The 24771-nt window shown below is 37.4% G+C and overlaps 1 protein-coding gene across 1 annotated transcript in view; it reads left to right on the top strand.

Annotated features, from left to right (window-relative positions):
- Window positions 1–24391, top strand: part of SPMIP7 (sperm microtubule inner protein 7) — a 90339-nt gene extending 65948 nt beyond the window's left edge. The window contains exons 7-9 of the mRNA XM_056138418.1: window positions 4975–5082; window positions 16577–16684; window positions 24268–24391. Coding sequence (XP_055994393.1) covers window positions 4975–5082; window positions 16577–16684; window positions 24268–24391 — 340 coding nt within the window. The remainder of the gene's footprint in view (window positions 1–4974; window positions 5083–16576; window positions 16685–24267) is intronic.
- Window positions 24392–24771: the final 380 nt, after the last annotated feature.

The following is a 24771-nucleotide window of genomic DNA, read 5'->3' as shown; positions in this document are numbered from 1 at the left end:
CCATTGTTCATCGATTTGCTCGAGCGGGCCCAGTAACATTGTGAGACATGTTACTATGTTTGGCATATTGAATACGCCACTGGCAGCTTCCAGGCTTTGCAGTTTGGGCGAGATACTCTTGCTAGCTTGCCGGGCTCTCCGAGAGGGTGGAGGAATTGAACTCGGGTCGGCCATGTAGGCAACATGCAAGGCAAAAGCCCTACCCGCTGTGCTATCACTCCAGCCCCAAATAAATAAAAATAAAAAATAAGCAATAAAAATTTCCATTAAATATGATACTAAACTGAAAAAAATAAATGATAGCTTTGCAGTATAGTGGACTCTAGGCTGGAATTTTTTTTGGTCAGTACTTTGAACGTGTCACTCTACTTTTTCCTAGGTCTCTTGTAACTTTTATGTTGTTTCCCTTATATTTGAGGGTTTTCTTCTCTCTTGCTGGTTTAGTTAGTCTCTTTTTGTCTTTTGGTTTTACCATTTTGACTACTACTATGTGTCTTGGCGTTCTTTTGCTTGAGTCTATTTTGTTTGGAACTTCTTAGGTCTCTTGAATCTGTACAAGATATCAGGAACATTCTCAGTTATTATTTCTTTGACCAGATGTTCTTCTCCTTTATCTTATTCCTCTCCTGGTATTCCTATGACTCAGAGATTATTTCTCTTGCTATTATACATCAAAATTTTTACATTCTCTACCATTTTCTAAAATTTATATTTGCTTTTTTATTTCATTATTGGTGATGGCTAGTATTTTGTCGTTAATATCACTAATAAGGTCCTCTGCATGTTGGGATCCATTGTTGTGACTTGATATTGTATTTTTTAACTTCTTCAATTCCATTTGTATGAATTCTTTGATAGCTTGTATAAGTTTATGTTTAAGTTGGTTGGATTTTTCTTCTAGTGATTACTTTAGTTCCACAGCCTTTGTACTGAGCATTGATTTGGGTTCTTCATTTGTGAGGCTTGAGGATTTATTTGAGCTCCATGATTTGCCAGGATTTCTATTCCAGTCTGCCAAAGCAGGTGAAATCTCTCTTTTTTTCACCATTTTCCCCTATAGATTTGTGAGTGCTATGGTTGAGTTTAAGATGTCAGATACCTGAGATCTGATTTAATTTGTTATTTTTCAGCAGGTAGGTAGTATTTCGTATAATCTATTAGTCTCACAACATATGTGCCCTGAGAATGTTACTTTACTGACCATGCAGTTCAGTGTCTAATATATCCATTTGCATATTTGAGGACATATATAAAATCCAAGATTTCTTGAACTTCATGAAGGTGAAGTAGTGATGTTGTCACAAGAGGGATTTGGGAGAGTCTATCTCATAGGGGGATGCAGGAAGTGGTCACAGATGGCACTGAAGTTTATAGGCAGGAATAAGACTCATGCCCTTGACACACCTGAATGACAAAAATGGTCAGTGTCAGTGTTCTGGTTGCTGTGGTGGCCCAGGGCTCTAGAGGTCATTCTCAGTTCAGAAGATCCACGAAGGGGTCTCAGATGGCACAGATACCTGGGACAAAGTGAGGGCTGGTGTCCTTGACAAACCTGAATGAAAAGAGGCCAGTGTTATTTTTCTGGGTCCTTGGGGGCATGACAAGGGTTTTCAGAGGGCTACGGGAGGGGTTTCCTTGGCTCCAGTGCACCCAGGAAGGGGTCGCAGAAGGCATCGAAGTTGAAGGGTAGTAGAAGGACTGGCAACCTTGACACATCTGAATGCAAATTGGGTATTTTATAAAATATCTTTAGATGAAACTAGTATTGGTTGTTGTCAATGAGAACGAATTATGTGCTTGCTACAAATGTACTCATTGATATTGAAGGATAGCATATGTATGCTATTTTTTAAAAATTTAAGTTGTTTTCAGGGATAACAGCGATGATCATTTGTTCTTTTTGCTTTATATTGAATGTTACCTTACGTATCCATCTGTTTGGACTGATGTTTTAAAAATTTCAGAGACTGGGGAGCTTATAAGCAGCACACTCTTATTTCTCACAGGTGCTTATATTGGAAGTTCAATATCAAGGTGACAGCATACCAGAGTGAGGGCTCTATTCTAGGTTTGGTTATGAGAACATTTCTCAGTAAGTTTTCAACTTGGAAGAAGGGAAAAGTCTGCAGGCTCTTTTTTAAATGTGCACTAAACTAGGCAAAAACAATTGCTCAGGGAATAATGTACTTGCATTGCATGAGGTCAAAACAGTTCCAACCCAGGAGTATTGTTGTATATCACCAAAAAATATACTTATGTAAATAATAATAATTACAGAACACACATCTAATTCACATGAGCTAGGAATCTCACCCTACTAATACTCCTACCTCCTAAATCATCACCATGGATCATTAGGATTTCAACACAGAATTTCATTTTATTTATTTATTTTTATACTTTTTTTTTGGTTAGTGAATCACTGTGAGTTACAGTACTAGATTTACATATTTTCGTGCTTGTGTTTCAGTCATACACTACTCCAGTACCCATCCCTCCACCAGAGCCCACCCTCCACCACCAAAGATCCCAGCATCCCTCCCCCCACCCCACTTGTCCCCACCCCACTTCCCCCCACCCCGCCTGTGCAGCAGGGCATTCCCTTTTGTTCTCTCTCTCCCTTTGGTGTTGTGGTTTGCAATAGAGGTATTGAGTGGCCATCATGTTCGATCAATAGTCTACTTTTAGCATGCGTCTCCCATCCCGCTGGTTCCTCCAACCACACTTAATTGGTGTTCCCTTCTCTATCTGAGCTGCCCTTTTCCCCAGCATGTGAGACCAGCTTCCACTGGGTGTTACTCTCCCATTGCTACTTTATATTCCACAGATGAGTACAATCTTTCTATGTCTGTCTCTCTCTTTCTGACTCATTTCACTTAGCATGATACTTTCCATGTTGATCCACTTATATACAAAGTTCTTTTCTAACATCTGCATAGTATTCCATTGTGTAGATGTACCAGGGTTTCTTTAACCAGTCATATGTCCTCGGGCACTTGGGTTTTTTCCAGATTCTGGCTATTGTAAACAGTGCTGCAATGAACATACAAGTGCAGATGTCATTTCGACTATGCTATTTTGCCTCTCCAGGATATTTTCCCAGAAGTGGTATTGCTGCGTCAAATAGGAGCTTAGTTTCTAATTTTTTGAGAAGCATCCATACTGTTTTCCAAAAGAGCTGAACCAGTCGGCATTCCCACCAACAGTGAAGGAGAGTCCCTTCCTTCCCACACCCACATCAACAGCGATTCCTTTTGTTCTTTTGGATGTGTGCCAGTCTCTGTGGTATCTCATAGTAGTTTTGATCTGCATCTCCCTGATGATTAGTGATGAAAAACATTTTTTTCATGTGCCTTTGACCATTCTTATTTCTTCCTTGAGAAAGTTTCTGTTCATTTCATCACCCCATTTTCTGATGGGGTTAGATGTTTTCTTCTTGTAGAGTTCAATCAGTGCCTTATATATCTTTGATATCAACCCCTTATCAGATGGGTATTGGGTGAATATCCTTCCCCATTCTCAACACAGAATTTTAGAGTGACACAAATATTCAAGTCATAATAACATGGAATAAAATTTTTTTAAAAATTCAGGGGTCCAAGGCTTTGATTCAACCCTCATTGCTGTTCTTTTTTGCTCAAGACTAGAGGTAACTAGGACATACTCTGATCTATGTCACTTGTTACCAGATCTTATTTTTTAAACAAGGTTTCTCACGATACAGTTGTTTCAAGAATTCTATATTCCAACATCAATCTAACAACAAATCTCCTTCCCTTTACCAGTGCCTCAGTTTCCCATCCCTCCATGCCTGTTCACTTAGCAGACACAAGAAAATTTATTTTATATTGCTTGTTACAACAGAATGGAAAATGGAATTATAATAAAATAGATGAATAAAAGTTCAATTTGTGATCATTGTTTTATCTTAACATGGTGTTCTAAAGTCATTATCTGAGGATTTACTAAGTTTGTTGGTGCCAGTTGAGCCTCCTGTTTCTTTTCTTTTCTTTTCTTTTCTTTTTTTTTTTTGCTTAGTGAGCCTGGGGAACTTTTAAGCTACTTTTCCCATAAAATTTTCCGTACTTCTTCTGGGCTAGTACTGTGAAGTTTGGAGCAGCTTTTGTTCAAGCTGTGCACAAGGCCATGTGTAATAGCAGCTATGGAACCAGGCCACTTACATCTTGGAGGTCAGGTGGAGTGGCTCTTGGCCTATTGAAAGGGAGAGGAATCTGCCTACCTCCATTCTGAAAAGACCACAAAGTTTTCAGCCAGAGATCAAACATTAGTCTGTCTGGGCTGATTTGGCGATTTGCTCATTACCAAATCTTTCTCAGGCCTTCAGAGGCGCATAGGTGCTTACACTGAATTTTTTAGCATATTCCCATGTTTTCTTTTCCACAGGAGCCCTACGCTAACCAGTGCCTTGCCTGGTTAGGTCTTGCCAGGTCTTCTCTGATTTTCAAGCTCCATCTGAATGATAACTTTCATCATCTTATATTCAACATAGCCCCATTTGTTTCTTGGGCTGCAGAAACAAATATTCTATTTATACTGGTAGTACCCCTTAGTCACACTTGACTCAAACTTTGATATCAAAAGCTGGCAGCTCTTATTTTGAAAGAGAGAACGATGCCTCCTCCTCTTTTTTGTTTGTTTGTTTTTGGAACACACCTGGCTGTGTTCAAGGATTACTTTAGGCTCTGTGCTCAGAAATCACTTTTGGCAGTGCTCACGGGACCATATGCAGTGCCTGAGTTCAAGCCCAGGTTGACTGTGTGCAAGACAAGATCCCTGCCCACTAAACTCTTGATTGTTTAATTCTGAAATCAAAGTTCCATCATTGAGATTAATGTGTTTAAAAGCTTAAAAAACTATTTTGGCAGATAATATTTCTTATGGAAGTTAGAATACATTGCATTTTTCCTAGGTGTGAAAAAGAAAAAACCCAGTCTTTTCTTTGTGTCCCAACAGAGGTCATGTGCAATCTACAAACATTGATGACATTGACAACCCCTGTGGTGATAACAGATCCCTGGCTAAACCTCGAGTCTCCAAAATTCTTCAAACAAACACAAGTCGGTGAGTTTCAATCAGAATTAAATTAAATTAAATTTCATACTAGTTACCCTTCAGCCATATTCTAAAGGTTTATCAAATCAATTCTGTATCCTTCAATAATTTTATCTGCTTTAGATTTTTTCTAATTCTTATGACCAATTAGAAAAACTATAAAATATGTTTAAACTGGCGGTGGTTTTGTTATTTTTAATTTTTGTAATAATTGCTAACTATTATTTAATAGTTTAGGTAATATAGTTATAAAAGCATTCAATTTTGTGGTATTTACATATAAAATCACTACATACCACTTCCACTGAATTATTGCCCATAAATTTCCTCTCCCCTTCCTATGTCCTGGGTGGACGTCCTTTCTTCCCATCCCTCCCGAGTTTTTTTTTTTTTTTTGACTGACAGTAATAGTTTTAAAGTATACTCAAAGTATGTTTTAAACTATAGTTATGTCCTCATCAAAAGCATTAGAATAAGCAAAAAATGTGTAGTAAAGTTACATATCTCATTGAGGAACCACTTTTATCTAAAAATTTAAAAGAAAGGGAAAGTAACCAAATGTATTCCAGATTCTATGTTTAGAAAACTAAAAAGGCAAAGGCTTTCCCTTTGCATTGCTTAAGATTCTGGTAATCAGAAAAGATCTATGCACAAAACACCTGAAATATAAAGCAGTTTGAAACAAATTCCTAAAAACAGTCATGTTAGGGGCCAGATGGAGAGTGCAGAAGGTAAGGCTTTATCAGCTGCTGGCCAGATTTGAACCCCTATCTCCAGACATGGACCCCTGAACATGAGCAGGAGTGATCCCAGAGCACAGTCAGGAGTAAAATTTTCACAGTTTTGGATGTGTCCTCCTGCAATAGAGAAAGGTTAGCTTAGTGCCTTTGATGGTTAGGTATCTGAAGTGATGCTTTTCATCATTCTGTATTGAAAAATGGTAACATTTGTGCTAAATCATGAGAAAGGAACATTTGGTATGATTCTTCCATAAATTTACAAAGGAAATAATTTCTATTAAATGAAAAACAATTCTGGACCATAGAGACAGTGCACACAGGTAAAATTCTTGCTTTGCAAGCGGCCAGCAAATTGGGCTTTGGCTCCAGCACTGTATATAGTCTCCTGAGCACTACAAATTGTCCCTCAATCACCATCAGAAGTGACCCTTGAGCAGAGAGTTGAGAGCAGAAAAAAGCCCTAAGCACAGACTATGTGACCATAAAACAAAAACAAAAGTAGCAAAACTTTTAAAGAAGAATATGAGGAAAATTTTGGAAAGGAGAAAAGAGTGAGAGTGGGGGGGTTAGGACTGAGGGTGTCAAGCAGGCCTGTGTCCAGTCAGTTGCTCAGTGAAAAGGGTTCAAGACATTCATTGCACTGAACAATCTACTCCAGCCCTGAGATCCTGGGAACCACCAGGGTCACTCTGGCAGTGCCCTGGGTCATTCAGGGTTGCCAGAGATGCTGTGGGACCATGTAATCCAAGGGATGAACAAGGGTTGGGGCAAACTTTATTCCCAGTCTCAGAAAAAAAAATTTTGAAATTTTCTGCAGTGATAAAATTTCGATATTTTCTCTTTCAAAATATCACTGCATCAATGTCATCCTGTTGTTCATCATTTTACTCGAGCGGGCGCCAGTAACACCTCCATTCATCCCAACCCTAAGATTTTAGACGCCTTTCCTTAATCATCATTCCTAATGCTGCCATATTGGAGGTTCTTTCAGGGTCAGGGAAATGAGACCCATTATTGTTACTGTTTTTGGCATATCGAATATGCCACGGGGAGCTTGCCAGGCTCTGTCGTGTGGGTGGGATACTCCCGGTAGCTTGCTGGGCTCTCTGAGAGGCATATATGGCAAATAAATAAATAAAAATTCTTATTGAAATTGTTTAACATTTAAAAATATATAATTCAGTTTTTAAATGTTGAATGAAAATTTTCTTGCTAAAGAATCAAAGTCAATTCTTTTGAGTCATCTTTCAATACAGTATTTTAAAATTCTAAACCTGGGGACATGTGGAGTGAAGTTGACACTGGTAGTGGGTTGGGCATTGGGTCATTATTTTTTATTAGTGAAACTCCATGTGGTACAGTTGTTGACCTTACAAATTTTGTGCTTGGGTTTCAGTAATACAATGATTGACTACCCATCCCTCCAAAGGTGCCCATTCCCCACCTCCAATGCTCCCAGCATCCCTTCCCCCCCCAGCCCCCCACCCCCCACCCCACCCCTGTGGCAGGGCATTCCCTTTTGTTTTCTCTCTCCTTTTGGGTGCTGTGGTTTTCAAATGAGTCATTGAGTGGCTATCATGTTAGTTCTATAGTCTATTTTCAACATGTATCTCTCAGCCTTGGAGGTTCCTCCCAACACCCTTTACTTGGTGCTCCCCTCTCTATCTGAGATGCCTTCTCCCTCAGCATGTGCAGCTGAACTCCAAGCATTGGAGTCAGCCTTCTGGTACTTATATTAGCCATTCTTGGGTTTTAGTCTCCCAATTTGTTACTTTATATTCCCCAGATGAAGGGCATTGGGTCACTCATATCTGAAACTCAAATATGAGTAACTTTGTAAATCACAAGTGCTTCAGTAATAAAAATGTTTTATGTAGAACTTACCACTTAACTTGAATGATTTGGAAACATACCATTCTTGCTTTTAATTCTAGTTTTTTTTTTATTTCTTTGTTTGTTCTTGTTCATTCCTTTTGTATTTGTTTTGGGGGTTTTTGGTGCATATCAGGTGGTTCTTATAGCTCACTTCTGGCTCTGTGCTCAGGTATCACTCCTGCCAGTGCTCCCAGTCCCGAGTTGGCACAGGCAGGGCAAGTTCCTTAACCTCTCTCCTGTCTCTTTTGCTTTGTTAATTCACGTTTTAAGGAAAATGAGATTGAGGATGAACTATTGACAAGAAGTGAAGAATCAAACTGTACTTATCCAGTTGGGGCACTAGAGGGACCCCCAGGTCGCAGTTTCTTCTCTGATCTAATATTTAACAAAAATTTACATCTAACACAGAAAAGTGCTTTCCATTTTTATTATTAGATATTGAGATGCATAAAAGTATAGTCTTATATGTAATACTTAAATTAAAACAATAAATAAATGCCTGTGTTTTTTTCTGCTAAGTTAGTGGCGATTTACTACTATATTATGAGCTGAGGGCTCATCTGAACTCATTTCTGGTTTCCTTCTTCGCATGGAAGTCATTGTCATTAGACTTTATGTTTCTCCTTTTTTTGATTATAGTTTTAATTGAAAAATATGAATCGTGACCAAAAAACCCATACGAATAATTTATAATACTGCATTCAGTATAAAAGCACAGTGTAGGAAAAACGTATATGCTACAATGAGCATTTCATGAAGCCCCCATACACAGAAACTCATAAACTTTGTGAATTTTGTACCAAGTATTGGCTAGGGAACCATAGTCTTCAAAAGAAAAATTGATGCTTTGTTTAATTTATCACTTTAAACTTTATAAAAAAGAAACTGATATTGCTTTTAAGGTTCTTCATGGCACTGTATCACGGTAGATTCATACCAAGGTTGATAGAAACGTGTCTTACACCTTTGATGGACGCTGTATTTCAGACACAATGATGATCACAAACTTTTGGGGTCAGATGGGTATAGCACTGTAATGTAAACATTCATAAAGATACCATTTTTCAAAAATTGTAATTGATTTTGTTTTTCAGTGACCAAGTCATCTGACATTATAATGTTTTAGTATAAGCCTTTGTTACTAATAGCTATAAATATTTTACTATTATAGAATTTGACATTATTGTAAAAAATGTACAGAAATGATAATAAAATGATAGTCAAATCTCAAACAAAAATGAGTTATTAAGAACTTGATTTATTCTCTTGTCATATACATTTGTCTTGCTTTTATATACTTACATATCAATGTTAATTCAAATATTTTTAAAGTATTAATAGTTATATATACCCCTAATATTCATCTCAATATTAAAAATTTGATATGTACTTTAGATTTTTGTCTCAAATATGAATGAATGTCTACAATGTATAACTGTCTGTATATTGATTTATGTGTGCAGATTTGTGTGCTGATGATTGAAATATCAAAGGACTTATTCCTTGACACTTTTCAGAGATAATAAATCTTTGTAGTATCTGTAAAATACTCCCCTAGTAGGTTACTCATAATTTATACAGGCTAAGTTCTTACTAAATATTTTACTATGGTAGGAAATACAGTGGTAAACAATATCTACATTTATCTTTGCATAGTGACACATGCATTTCTACAGAATAAATCTTTAAAAACAGAATTTTAGGGGTTGGAGAGATAGCAAATCATTAAGGTACATTCCTTATATGTAACCAACCCTGGTTATTTGTCAATACTTGTGGTTTCCTGGGCACCATCAGGAGTGATCCCTGAGTATTTCTGAATGTACCCTTCTTAAATTGTCTCTTTTCACTTTTGAACAAGTAAGTTAAAAACTGGCTTAATTCTCCCCTGTATTTTTTAGATTTGATTTTATATCTTTAATTTTAACACAAAAGACAATATTCATTATTAGATCGTAATAACGAAGATTGAAGATAATTTTATTTTAGTAATGATTTTATAGTTCCATGTAGTATCAGGATGCTTTGCATTCAAGTGGCATTGATTAACAACCACGTTTGTTCAATGAGATGGAACAGTGGATCTGTGTTAGAAGCGTACAGATGAGTCCCCAAGACATATACTAAATTTCCCGGGAATACATAGAGAATTGCTGGAAGTACATTTCTTTGAATAGACCACGTTAGTCGTAGCACCATGAGATCTCTGGTATGTGCAACTCTCCTCGTTCAGCTTCACTTCCCAGGAAGGCCCTGAAGCTCAGATCAAGAGAATTTCACTTCAGAGAGAAAACAGACAGGTGGAAAGTGACTAAACTGATCCCACAGGCTCCAAACCTGGTGCTTTCCAACAAGGAACTCCAACTGTGCTCTCATTCGCTACACTGAAATCTTTTATTTTTGGACTTCAGGAAGTTTCATACTTACTACTCCTTTTCCTCAATCATTTATTTGCTAAATCCTTTGCAAAAGATAAGTCAGTGCTCAAATGGACCCTTCAGGCAGCTACAAGTCAAGTTCTGAGATGTAAGAAGTAGGAAGGTCTCTGGCTGTCACTGTTGTGTTGCACCTTTAAAACAAATGTTACCACAACCCAGGGCAAGAGCAAGGCTATGAATAGCACTTCCTTACATCAGTTTACTTCTGCCTTTTCAGAGTACTTTCACATATAGTCTTTCATTTGTTTTTCAAAATAGTGTGATGAAGACAGAGCTGTGGGCAGGTTCCACTTTACAGATGAGGAGGCTGAGGTCTGAGGAGATGATGTAAGACCCCAGTTGGTCAGCTTAGATCAATCATTACCTGAAGACCTAAAGAGAACGATCTCTGAATCTTCAAGACAAATTTGTTCTCTCAGTTCCTGTGGGAATATGCTCTTTGCCTCTGACAATTATGTTTTTCCCAGAACTTCAGCTCCTCCATGGTGCAAAGACTGTGGGTTTTCTCTGTATTCCTTTCCAAATTTCAAAGGTGAAATTCTCAAACAAAAAAAATAGAGGAAAATCTCTATTGCCTAGACTGACAAGATTGGCGATAAAACTCTAATTCCTGAACAATCTTGGGAATACCACATCCTAGTACAGTCAGAGAACAACAGTTTAATAGCCAAAGCAAGCAGAAAAATGATACGGGTCTTAGAAGTATTTTTATTTGAACAATTAAAGAAAAACAAATCAAAGTTCACAGGATCCTCATTACATTTTACCTTAGTTTCACCACCCCAAATCCAACACTCTCTGCAGCACCTCTGCCCCAGTCTCCATGAAAATCCCTTCTTTGGAGTATCTCCCTTCCACTCTGCAAATCTTTCAGACTCTGCCTCCCTTTCCAGCACACAATTCTGCACTACTTGCATATTAACACTTCACCTAAGAAACAGGATATTGTTCCCAGCCCCCTGCAAGGGGATTGAACTACAGTCCCCTGATCATGAACAGATAGTGGCTCAGAAGCATCTTTTTTGTGTGTCTAAGGCCACATGCTGTTTAAGGCAGCCCTGGAATTAAATGACAGCCCTCTGCAGCTTTCTTCCTAGACCTCTCCCTTGTGTATATCTCTATGTTTCATCAATGGTATATGCCCCACTTTGTGCGGGGTCTCAACTCCATGACATGAAACCTGTCAGCAATTCAACCAGCTTGATATCAACCTAAAGGTGTTCCTGAAGGAATAGCTTTCAATGATTCAGAGCACTGACTTGAACTTGTACTGCTGTCCTGGTGAATGCCACCTGACCAAGCCACTTGACGCTGACACTGCTTTCATGTAATTCATGGAACCATCTCCAAAGTACAGCCTTCTGGGCAGGGGTCAGTCTGACTTAACCAGTTGTCTTGGCCCTGGAAACATTACTTAAATTTTCTCTCTTCCTTTGCTTCTGCTTATACAAAAAAGTATGTTCTATGGCCTATGGGTGTTATGTGAGAGCAAAATGAGTACTGAATCATGTTAAACTTTCTAAAGGTATCTAATATTCAGTATTAGACCTGCCTGTGATACAAAGAGAAAAATTTTATGAAAAAAATTCTGATTCATAGGTACACTTACATATTACCTACACAAGCATGTCTATTCTGTTTTCTTTATAGCTTTAAATTATATATCACCTGTGATCCCCCTTTTGAACTGATTTACTGAACTTCCCTAGATTCTAAAGTTATTTAATTTCTGTTTTTGTTTTGTCAAGAAAACAGTTATAAAGTAAATCAATAATTTATTCAATTTATGTGTTAATGAACAAAATTGAGGTCATCATGAGAATATAATATGAATAGAAAATTTTAGGGCTACAGTGATGTTACAGTCGGTAAAGTGCTTGCCTCACACATGGCTGATGTGGTTTCAATTCCTGGCACCCCATATGGTCCCCTGAGCCCATCAAAGAGTCAGAAATAAGACTTGGGCACTGCAGCTGTGCCCACCTCTCTGAGCAGTAGCACCCTAAAGTGTTCCCTATATACTGTTATTTTTTTGACAGATCAACACTTATCACCTAAAATTGAAAAAAAAATCCCTTCATGATATTCCTGCTAACGAGGAAACAATTTAGTCACATTTTGGAGGACTTTTCAGTTTTAGTTATTTGGCAGTTTGCTCTGCAACATAACTCATTTTTCAAGCCTAAATACCTTATCTATAATTATCATAGTTTATTAGTCATGATATAGCATGATATAACTTTATTATTACAATGCAGTGTATTTAACATAAATAACTTGTATGGTGCAAAGCACTTATGGCTATATGATGTTTATGTCCAGATTTTTTCCTAATGAACAAATTATTTGCTTCCATCTTTAATTTCTTAATTGCTCTAATGGCAGGCTAGGACTTTAGAGGCATTTTATTTCTGCAGGTGTTTTAAGGGCAGTGGAAAAAACCTCTCACAGAGAGAAAGGGGATTTCCTTTATAACATGCATGGAAGCTTTAATGAATGTTTGGTGGAGAGACATACACATGAGTAATTTTACTTCATTTTCAGACAAACAGTTTCACTGCTCAGAGAAAATTTCCAGAAATCTTATGGGCCATTCCAAATTGTGGCAGAGTTAGTTTATTCACCTAAATCCCACAAAAAAAATTGAAAAAAATTGCACTGAAATGAAGATTTCCTAATTTTTACTAAATTAGAATTACCTGGAAATTTTTTGAAAACTGCAGCTCTTAGATAACAACCTCCAGCAGTCAAATCAGAATGTCGATGACTTGTACACAGGTATTTGTCACTTTTAAGATACTCCACACTATGAGTTTTCAGTGTCTAGCAATATTTGGAATCCACTGTCTTCACATTTTTATAGAAGTCTAAACTGTGTTTAGTGGCCTTTGCCTTTTCCACCTGCTAGGATACTATTTGTAAATTTCCTATTTCTCTAAAATCTTGTCTTTTAGCTACAATGAGTTGAGCAACCTACTAAATGCTAGAGATTTGCTAGCTTGCTTTCACACTCATTGATGACCCTTAATGCTAAGTGCCCATAAGAGACTGCTGATATTTTCCCTTTGCTTCAGTCTCTGACTAAAATCTCATTGTGGAACGCAGAGAGATAAGAGGGTAAGGTTCATGTCTTGCGTGTAACCACCTGGGCATGGTCACAAATGATCCCTGAATACTGAGGCAATAATAAGCCCTGAGCACAACCAGGTGTGACCTTAACCACCATCAACTCACTCAAAAATAAATAAATAAATAAATTCTCACTGTGGTTTGAGGAGTCCTCAAACTTGGGAAAGATGCATGACTTCAAGTAAACTGGGCTAAATTCCCCTAAAATTTAGCTGCTTAACGTTTCTACTCTCTCAATATCCATTACTTTTTGTTCTGTTGTTGCCCAGGATGTAGACTTTGTTAGTGTTTCTGAGTTTATTTGCTTAAAGTTCATTAATCACCATCTATAGAGCTATGAATGGTATACCTGGAAGTCATCTATGAAGTTATTAGCTTATTTATTCCTTGCTGATGCATTATTTTTCTCAAATTTTCTGATACCTGCACCCAAACAAAGAACAAGACATCAATTAGTTGCAGTATAAATCATTAAATGTTTCCACTGTTTTTTAAGCAGGTTCTCTCTCATGTCGTTGAATTGGTATTATTATTACCCCCATCCATAACTGAAGCAATAATGCTCTCTGAGATTATATCAGCTGACTGGTTCGGTGAGCTAAGGAGTAAAAAAATGAGGTCAGATGAGCCCTGCCCATACTTATAATTGTATTACTGCCTTTTTCTCCTGAATTTTGAACAACCTCTCTTCTTATGCACCATATTTTGAAAGTGACTTCTGCTGAAGAAGGTTGGTTTGACTCTGGATGTATGTGAAGCTCAAGAATATTGCTACAAAATCCACATAGAAACCCTACCTTTGTTTTCCGCTGAGGTTTGCTCGTTGTTGCTGTGTTGTCGCATTTCGTCTGAGCATCAAATGAGAATAAGGAACCAAGTCAAAGGAATGCCATGCTACCAAGGAAAGGGCGTAGGGTTGGGAAGGGCAAACTTCAGCTGTAGTGGAAGCAACACACTTCCCTGCTGGAGCAACCATGGTGTTTTTCTCTCTCCCTTCGAAGCAGGACAGCAAACTGAATTCTAAAAAGATGATGTGAGCTTCACGATTTACATATACCATGTTCTTTCTTCCTACTTTAAATAGTTTGAATTTGTTTTTGTCATAGTTCCTTATGGTTAAGATATATCTTAACCATACTCAGAACTGAACTCACACAGAACCATGGAGTTAAAATTCTCTTCCACAGGAAGAAACCATGTTCTTCGTATGCGGTAAAAATGGTGCTTTATCCTTCACACTCCTATGAATTACATATTAAAATGTTTCTTTTTAGTGTCTTTTTGTATTTTATTAAGAGGTTTTGGCATTAACAGTGAAGATTTCCCTGAAATTTTGAGTTTTACTTATTCCCACCCCTTTCAGACTGGCAAGTCATGGAAGCAGGAGAGTAACAGAATTTAACTAAACAAATCAGAGCTTGTTTACTCTTCTGAAATTTTAGGAAATTATGTGAAATCAGTTATATAATAAATATTAGTGATGACCAAAAAGTGCGTCATTTAAGAAGCCCTATTGTGAATCTCGGAAGAGAGCAGAGTGCTGCAGAGATGTCTTCCTACCCCACGCCAGGCTGATTTCACCAGGGCACCTTGGAGGGGGGCAGGAGAGTCCCTCCACCTGCTCCAAATGAACCATGGCAGCTAAAAACCTCCAGAACCAATCGCCGTCACACTCACGGCCAACCTTCACAGGCTTGTCCTGAGTCCCTCAAGCATAAGAATGAATCCGCTGAAAAACCCAGGTACCCAGGACCTGTGACTGAAAACTCCAGGCTTCACTGAGTCAGGAATGGGCCCCTTCTACCATCTCCCGGACCTTTCAGTTTCCTGGCAGTCACTCACATGAACCACCTCACTTAGGCCCATTTAAGCGCATTAACAGCCATGATTCAGATAAATAAATCTTGGAAGAGAACAACACACTGCAGAGATACCTTCAGAATCCAAAATCACCATCTGGTTAGAAAAAAATTGACTCCTGTTCTAGCACCCTGTGAAAAAAATTGTAGAATTCCAGGAGAACGGAGCTGCTCCTGGATATTTCATACAATTATGCCACTGATATACCAAGAGTAGCACACCACATTTGAAGTAAGGCAGAAGACAACCAATCTTGATTAAATATATATACACATACGTGTGTATATATGTATATGTATATGTGTGTGTATATATGTATATGTGTGCATGTGTGTGTGTGTGTGTGTGTGTGTATCACTGTCACTGTCACTGTTGCTGTCCTCCCATTGTTCATCGATTTGCTCGAGCAGGCCCAGTAACATTGTGACACTTGTTACTGTGTTTGGCATATCAAATACATCACGGGTAGCTTGCCAGGCTCTGCCATACAGGCGAGATACTCTCGGTAGCTTGCCGGGCTGTCCGAGAGGGGCGGAGGAATTGAACTTGGGTCAGCCATGTTGGCTGCATGCAAGGCAAACGCCCTACCCGCCGTGCTATCGCTCCAGCCCATGTGTGTGTGTGTGTGTGTGTGTGTGTGTGTGTGTATAAACATATATATATATATATATATATATATATATATATATATATATATGCACACAAGACTCAAACTCTAGCATCATATTAATGATCTCTAATTCAGGGGCTTAATGGTTCTAAGATGAGCTACAACATCTTTCACACACTTTCCTCTAAGGAAATCTTTTTGGATCATTTTTAGTCAATCATTCATAACAAGTAAAACAAAGTAAATTATTTAGCATCTGCCTTTGGGGCAGACTTGGGTGGTGGTGGAAAAATTTGAAACTCGAAATAAAGGTGGTTGGAAGGTGTAATGGTGGTAGGATTTGTGTTCAAATATTGAATGTGATCAATTACTATGAACAACTCTTAAAAAAAGAAGTAAAAAAGAAGCACTATTGCATGTCTCCTAATCTTTAGCTTTGTGTTGAACCAGCTTACTATAAAGAACTACTTTCTAAAACAGAAGAGATAGCACAATGGGTATAGTATTTACCTTGCATGTGACCAAGCAAGTAGTATTCCTGGGACTACACATGGTCCCTCAATTACTGCCAAAAGTGATCTCGAAGCACAATGCCAGGAGTTAGCTTGGAGCACTGCTGATGTAACCAGCAATGTCACCCAACAACTATTTTCTAATAAATGTTTTCTACCTTTATTAATAAACTGTGTAGAACTATTATTCACTTGTTGCATCTCTGTGCCATTTCAGTTCTCTTTATATTAGACCTTATATTATATTAGAGGGCATACTCCTTTATATTTTTGTATTGGTAACCACCATTATTTCACAAATTTTCATTACTTATTTCCCCCCTATACTATTTACTTTAGGACACCAAATATTCCAGGATACACTGGTAACATTCATTTCACAGCCACCCACCCAGCAAATTCTAATATTCCACCAACAACTCCATCACCAGATTCAGAAGTATACCGGTAAGTATCAATTCTTTACTCGATATACTCATATACTATGGGGGTAGTGCGATCCTAGTTATGATAATTCTATTAAGGAACAATAAAATAATACAAACAAATTTACATTATTTTAAAAGTCAAGTCCAAATATTCCAAGAAGACAAAAGTGTTCATTTTCTCACTGATGTTATTTAAAAATATATGAATATATTTAAAGCACACTGGGTAATTATTATCTTTCATGTTGGACACAAAGTCTTTTCATACATATTATTCTTGTGCATTATCATCAAAATATGCATGCTGCTTATATGAATTAAACATATTTACCTCAGTATGTTTCATTCATATAAGCAGTTGTATTTAGTTCTATAAGTAGCCACCTTATTTTTCATTACAAAAACTAAATTTTGTTGAAATTCATATGTTATTTAAAGCACTATTTTACAAATTGAAAACAGGAGACATTAGAGAAAATGTCATTGAAGACTATTATTTGAATCTGCTAGTGAGAAGCAGAATATTATTGCTCATTATAACTCAAATTTGAAAGCGTTTGATGGAAGTCCTGGCCTTGAAAATAGGATGACACAGTTTTGAAAATGCATATGTAGTTTTAACCAGGTCTAGATGCTGGCCCAGTACAAATAAATTCACTGCCCTGGCAGATAGATGTGTGGTGGTAGTGAGTCAGTTCTTTCTAGTACACTTTCTTTCTCCTAGATAATTTTCTTTTGGCATAAAATCCATCGGTTTACCAAAAAGTTATTGAGTATTCACTCTTGGTCATTCTTTGTTCAAAATACTGAACCCAACTTGAACAGAAATCTTACGAACTTGCATCCTCTGTGAAAAAGAGAAACCAATTTCATAAATTTATTTTTCCTAACAGCTGCATAGTATTCTATTGTATAGATGTACTAATAGTTTCTCTAATCAGTTGTTTATTCTCAGGCACTTGGGTTGTTTCCAGATTCTGACTATTGTGAATAGTGCTGCAATGAACATAAAAGTGGCATTTCTGCTGTGTTTTTGGGACCCTTAGTGTATTCCAGAAGTGATATTGATGGGTCATATGAAACTCAATTTCTAGCTTTTGGGGGAGTTTGGGAAGTCTCATATTGTTTTACAGAAAGACTGAATCAGTGAGCATTTCCACCAACAATGAAGCATCCCTTTCTCCCAGCATCCACACCAGCGTTGATTGCTCTTGTTCTTTTTGATGTGTGCCAGTCTATGTGGTATGAAATGATATTTCATTGTTGTCTTGATTTGCTTTACCCTGGTGATTAGCACATAGACCATTTTTTTCATGTATTTATTTTGGCTATTTGTATTTATTCTTTTTAAAAAGTTTCTGTTCATTTTTTCTCTACATTGTTGATGGTGTTGGATTTTTTTTCTTATAAAGTTCAACAGTGCTTTATATATCTGGGATATTAACAATTTATTTGTGGGTATTTCATGAATAATTTTCCCAAAATGTGAGCTGTCTTTGTGTCTTGGTCACCATTTCTTTTGAGGTACAGAAATTTCTTAGTTTAATGTAGTCCTATTTGTTTATATTTGCTTCCACTTGCTTTGTCAGTGATGTTTCATCCTTGAAGATTCCTTTAGCTTCAATATCTTGAAGGGTTCTGCCCACATTTTCCTCCATTTATGTTAAGGATTCAGGTATGATATTGAAATCTTTAATCCATTTTCATCCGTAATTTATATTTGACATTAGAAAGTGGTCTGAGTTCATTTTTTTTGCATGTAGCAGTCCAATTTTCCAAGCACCACCTGTTGAAGAGGCTTTCTTTGTTCCACTTCACATTTCTTCCTTCTTCATCAAATTTTGGTGATCATATATCTGAGGGTCGGTGTTGAGATCTTCAATTTTATTCCACTGATCTTATTCCAATACCATGCTCTTTTGATTACTACCACTTTGTAATAGAGTTTGAAATTGAGGAAGGTTTGCCTCCCATCTTTATCCTGAAGATTGCTTTATCTATTCATGGGAGCTTATTGCTCCAAATGAATTTCAAGAGTGTTCGATTTATTTCTTTGAAAAATGTTAATATATTCTTTTAGGGAATTCATTAAATATGTATAGTTATTTGGGGAGTATTGCCATTTTGACAATGCTAGTCGTTCCAATCTATGAACAGGGTATGAGTTTCCCTTTCTTCATTTCCTCTTTTATTTCTTGAAATAGTGTTTTGGAGTTCTCTTGTATAGGTCCTTCACTTCTTTAGTTAAGCTGATTCTGAGGTACTTGATTTTCTGAAGCACAATTATGAACAGGATTATTTTTTAATATCTCTTTCTTCTATTTCATTATCTGGATATAGAAGAGCCATGGACTTTTGAGTAGTGATTTTGTAAACTGCTACTTTACTAGACAAATCTATTGTTTCCAGGCAGTTCTTTTTAGATTCTTTGGAATTTCCTAAGGATAGTATCATGTCATCAGTAACCAGTGAGAGCTTTAGTTCTTCCTTTCCTATCTGGATGCCCTTGATATCTTTCTCTTTCCCAACTGCTATGGTAAGTAATTCCAGTACTATATAGAATAGGATCGGTGATAGTGGGCAACCTTATCTTGTACATGATCTTAGAAGGAAAGTCTTTAGTTTTCCCTATTAAGAATAATGCTTGTTCAGTGATTCACTAATAAAAAAATAAATAAATAAAAAAGAAGAATGCTTGTTGTGAGCTTTTGATGGTTTGACTAAATTGAGGAAAGTTCCTTCACTTCCCATTTTGTTGACAGTTTTTATCATGAATGGGTGCTGTATCTTATCAATGCCTTCTCTGAATCTATTAATATGATTACAGTTTTTATATTTTCTTTTATTGATATGGTATATTATGTTGATTGGAGGATGATAAACCATCTTTGCATCTCTGGGAATAATTCTACTTGGTCATGGTATATGATCCTTTTGATGAGTTCTAAGATTCTATTTGCTAGTATTTTGTTGAAGGTATTTGTATCTGTGTTCATCAGGAATATCACCCTGTAATTTTCTCTTTTATTGGTGTCTCTGTCTGATGTAAGTATTAGGGTGATATTTTTCTCATAGAAACTGTTTGGAAGTGGTTCTGTTTATTCAATTTCCCGGAAAGACTTGAAAAAATTGGCTGCAGGTCCTCTTTAAAGGTTTGAAAAGATTCACTAGTGATTCCATCTGTGCCTCGGTCCTTTTTTTTTTAAGGAAAACTTTTGATTACCGTTTCAGTTTTCTCGATGGTGTTGGTTCTATTCAGGTATTTTAAATCTGCTTGGTTCAACATTTAGGTTATAGGAATATAGTAATTTATCCATTTATTCAAGATTCTTTTGTTTTTATGGCATAAAGAATCTCAAAATAATCTCTGATGTTCCTATGGATTTCTGTAGTTTCTGTTGTGATATACTCCTTTGTGTTTCTGACTCGGTTTATTAGGGTTCTTTCTCTTTTTCTGAATTTTTTCATTTTTTGGTGAATCTTCTAGTGGTTTCTTTGATCTTGTTTATTTTGAAAAAAAGGTTTTCACTTTCTTTGATTGTTTTTTTGGGAGTCCAGCTTGGTGCTTTCAACTTTAAATTTTATTATTTCCTTTCCTCATTATCATTAGTTTCCAGGAATCTTTTGATTTCTTCTTTGATTTACTCTCTAACCCACTTGTTGTCCAGTAGCATGCTATTTAATTTCCAGGTGTTTGATTTGATTCTACATTTATCTATGTGATTCAATTCCATTTTTAGTGCATCATGGTCTGAAAAACAGGTTGATACAATTTTTATACTCTTAATTTTATGGAGGTATTTTGTGGCCCAATATGTCCCATGTGCACTGAAGAAGAATGTGTATCCAGCTTTGGGGGGATGAAAAGTCATATTATATATATATATATATATATATATATATATGTTAACCCCCTCTCTTCCATTTCTTTCCTCAAATAAATATTTTCCTTGCTGAACTTTATTCTGGTTGATCTATTGAGAGGTGAAAAATTGGTACTGAAATCTACTAATGTATTGCAATCAGTATTTCATCAAGTCTATTGGCAATTTTTTATGTATCTTGCTGGTTCTTCATTAGATACATATATATTTAAGAGTGTGAGTTCTTCCTGGTGTACAGATCCTTTGATCATTAATAAATGGACTTAACTGTATCTTATAACCTTCTTCAGTCTGAAGTCTATGTGGTTCGATACTAGTATGGGTATCCCAGCTTTTCTGAGGGAATTTGCTTGGAGAACTGTTTTCCAGTCATTGACTTTGAGCCTGTGCTTGCTTTGATTGTTCATATGTGTTTCTTGCAGACAACTGAATGTCAGATTCAATTTTCTATTTCATCCTGCCACTCTGTGCCTCTTTATTGATGCTTTAAGTCCACTGACATTGAGAGAGATTATTGTCATGGGGATTTGTGCCATCTTTTTATAGGAGTTTGGCATACTTGTGGGGTTTGTCTTGTCTTAAAGTATCCCATTTATTTTTTGTTTTAACAGTTGAGCCCGGCAAGCTACCTAGAGTATTCGATATGCCAGACACAGTAAAAACAAAGTCTCCAATGGAGACATTACTGGGCCCGCTCGAGCAAATCGATGATCAACGGGAGGGCCTTTGAGTCTATAAATTTCCTGAGATGTTCTTTATCTGTGAAGTTGTATATTGTTCCTTCAGATCTGAATGGGAGTCTGGCTGGCTAAAGTACTCTTGTTAAAGCATTCATATCATTGAGTTTTCTGACTATATTCCACCACTGTCTTTAGATCCATAGAGTTTTATCTGGTAAATCTGCTCTGACTTCTTTTTTGACTTTTTTATTGAATCACTGTGAGATAGACTCTTGAAAAGCTGTTCATGATCACATTTCATTCATATAATATTCCAGCACCCATCCCTCTACCAGTGTACATTTTCCAGCACCAGTGTACACCCACCCCCCCACTCCCTCCTGATAATGATACTGAAAGGTTAGCAAGAATATCCCTTTACCTACTTTTTAAGGCTGCTCCTTTATAAGTAATTTTCTTCTTTGCTCTAGATGCTTTCATGCGGTGCCCCGGCCAGGAGGAGATGCACAGCCCCCACAACTGGCGCCCCACGTTGGGCACCAGTTGCGGGGGTTGGGGGGGCCGCCAGACCACTCCTCCAGCCCGCAGAGGTGGCCCCAGGGTACGTAGGTGCAAGGAGGGACCAATTGAATGAACACAAGACACAAGAGACAGAGTGCAGTTTAGAAACAGAGAGATATTTCCCAGAGATATCTATACGTAGCTCCGGATTTGCGTAAGGGGGGGCCAAGATAGCTACAATACCAGACATGCATCTGCCAGGGTCGGAGGGTCAAGGAGGTCAGCTTCCCACACTTTCAGTATTCTATCTCTATTTTTGTCATTCTGATTAGGATTTGTCTTGGGGTGTTTTTATCTGGATTTCTTTTAGCTGGTACCTTTGGGCCTCCTGGATTTGGGTGCATGCAAATCCAGGAACTTTTCTGCATGATGTTTTTGACAATTGCTTCTTTATCAGTGTTTTCTTCCAGCCCCTCTGGTACCCCAATGATTTTTATGTTGTTCCTCTTGACTTCATCTTGATGTTCTCTTGTCATCTGTTGGTTTATTTTGAGGCTCTTTTCCATCTTCTGCTTTAGTCTGGAAATTCTTATTTCTCATCTTGGAGCTCACTGATTTTGTCCTTAGCAGCTGTTTCTTTGATGCTGAGCCTTCCAGTGAGTTTTTCATTTCACCCACAAGGTTTGTCAGGACTGTCGTTTCTGTTGGTTCCCCCCCCCCCTCATTTCTGCTCTCATATCCTTTTGTATTTTATTGGTGGTTCATTCCATGATTTCTTTGAGCTCCATATGCATTCATAACAGTTCCATTCTAAATTCCTTAGCAGAGAGATTATATAGCTCATTATTACTCTTTGGGTCACCTGGGCTAGCTTCATCACTCACTAAGCCTAGTGTTTTTCTGCATTGTTTTGCCATTGTGACCTTTGAAATTTAGAGTTGTTTCCTGTGTGTTTTTGTGTGGTTAGGAGCCTACGTAAGGATGTCTTTGTACGTGTAGGTTGAGTCACAGAGTGGTGAAGAAATGCACTGCTGGCCAAGGAGCAAAGTGAAGCTACTCTTTGTGACCAATTCCAGTTCCGAGGTTAGGGGCGGGGTTACCATTAGAGAAGAATACCTCCCCAGAGTCCAAAAGCCTGCCCTGGTGGTGCTGCCATACTGCTGGGCTGCAAGTCCCTGCTTCTCAGCTCAGTCCTTTCTCACTCTTCTAGATGCATTTGATATCTGTCTTTTATACATGTAATCTAGAATGACACACTACAGCTGAAGGGTGAGTGATTAAGGAGGGACACAATTACTTTCTCAATGCAAGTGGGACCATTTCAAATCCCTTATTATTTTCATTCTCAACCCTTCTCACCTTGAGCACAGAACCCCATATAATCTTTTGAGCACTTCCCAGAGTGGTTCCTGAGCTTAGAGTCAGAAGTAAGACCCGTGGGCACAGTTGGGTGTGGTCCACCCAATTTATAACAAAAGAAACGTGCACCCTCCTGTAATATCCCATTCCAATGTTCTTAGAAACATCCTTCTACCAGAACACAACTTTCAAAAAAGCTGGAATTCTCACTGTCACCGTCATTTCCCACAGCAAAACAAATCATTACTGCATGATAATCACAACATAAAAGGAAGGCCATTTTAGATTTGGTTTGGGTGTTCCCTCTAACTTCTGCCACATAGAATTATCATGTTCTTTGTGTGTAATTTTAAAAGCAGAAAATTGATAGCAAAGTTGCTTTAAGTGGTTGCAGTTTCAAAAGAATAGGCATGGCCTGTGTGCCAATGGAATAAACACATCTGAGGTGGGAAGCATCATTCTCTGTAAATTTAACCCATGTTCTCACAGAAATTTTCTTTTAATTCTAACAACAAATTCAGTAAGTCATTATTTCACTGGATAGACAAGCAAACTCAGGTTAAGAACATCATATGAAAGCTTCAACTTAGCCCCATGCATAGGGTGAAATTGCTCTGAGTCCCGAAAGCAGTTCATTCCGGCCCACCATTCTTCAATTCTTCCCCTCCAAGGTTCTCATTGTACAGCTCATGCTCATGCATTCCCATTTCTTTATCTAGCCGCACCTTCTCATTTTACTTGTACTGCCTTGCTTTCACAAGTACATGCCTATCTTATTCCTGACAAAGACTCTGGGTATATGTTGTTCCCTGGCCCACTAAGTTGATTCTTTGTTCTTCCCTCACTCTAGTCCCAACTCTTGGATTTTTTTGTGCTAATTTCTGGATTATTTGACTTACTGTTAATAGACTCATCTCCATTCAGTTATATTTTCTGTATTCTAGAAATGGAGTAGATGTTTAAGTCAATGGAACTAGCTGTAATCTTATGTATATAATACAATGAATAAAACTAAAACCAAAGAAATAAAATAAATTGTATAGTACACATGGATTAATCATTTACAGTTTCTGTTTCTACATTGTCTCCATCCTGCACATGTATATCAATTGTTTGGGAATAGATGAGATATTGTTTCTATGTTTATCAGTGTTTATTTTTTCTATTCTCTGTTATAGCCTCTTACAGAAAGAAATGAAAGTTGACCTCTTTCGTCACCGGGCACCACTGTCTAAAATGGTCACGACTGTAAAACCGTACAACCCCTTCAATAAGAAGCAGAAAGAAACTTTGGAATGCTGAAAAAGCACCCTCACTCACTTCAGGGAAGATTTGTGGATAATAAAATGCGGAAATAAAAAGAGTCGAGCAATTTTCAAGCATGTACATAAGAGATTGGTGCTCTCTTCTGTCAGCAGTATGATGGACTGGATACCCAGCCTTATCACTCTGGAATATGCCCTATCCAGGATGCTGGTCCCAATTTTCTGAAAACCACCTCTATCAGAGAGTTTATTTTATAAGATCCTGTTTTTGGAGTTGAAATCTTGGGTCTAATTAGAGGTGTCATAACTATGGTTTTAGGGATTATATGTATAGATTTCACATTACATAGCCAAATGACCTATAGAAAACAAATGTGTTATTAATAGGAAACCTGGACAATTGAGAGTGGCATTTTT

The sequence above is a fragment of the Sorex fumeus genome, unplaced genomic scaffold (assembly GCF_029834395.1).
Source record: "Sorex fumeus unplaced genomic scaffold, SorFum_2.1 ptg000128l, whole genome shotgun sequence".
Taxonomy (NCBI): Eukaryota; Metazoa; Chordata; class Mammalia; order Eulipotyphla; family Soricidae; genus Sorex; species Sorex fumeus.
This window is presented reverse-complemented; position numbering and strand designations above follow the sequence as displayed.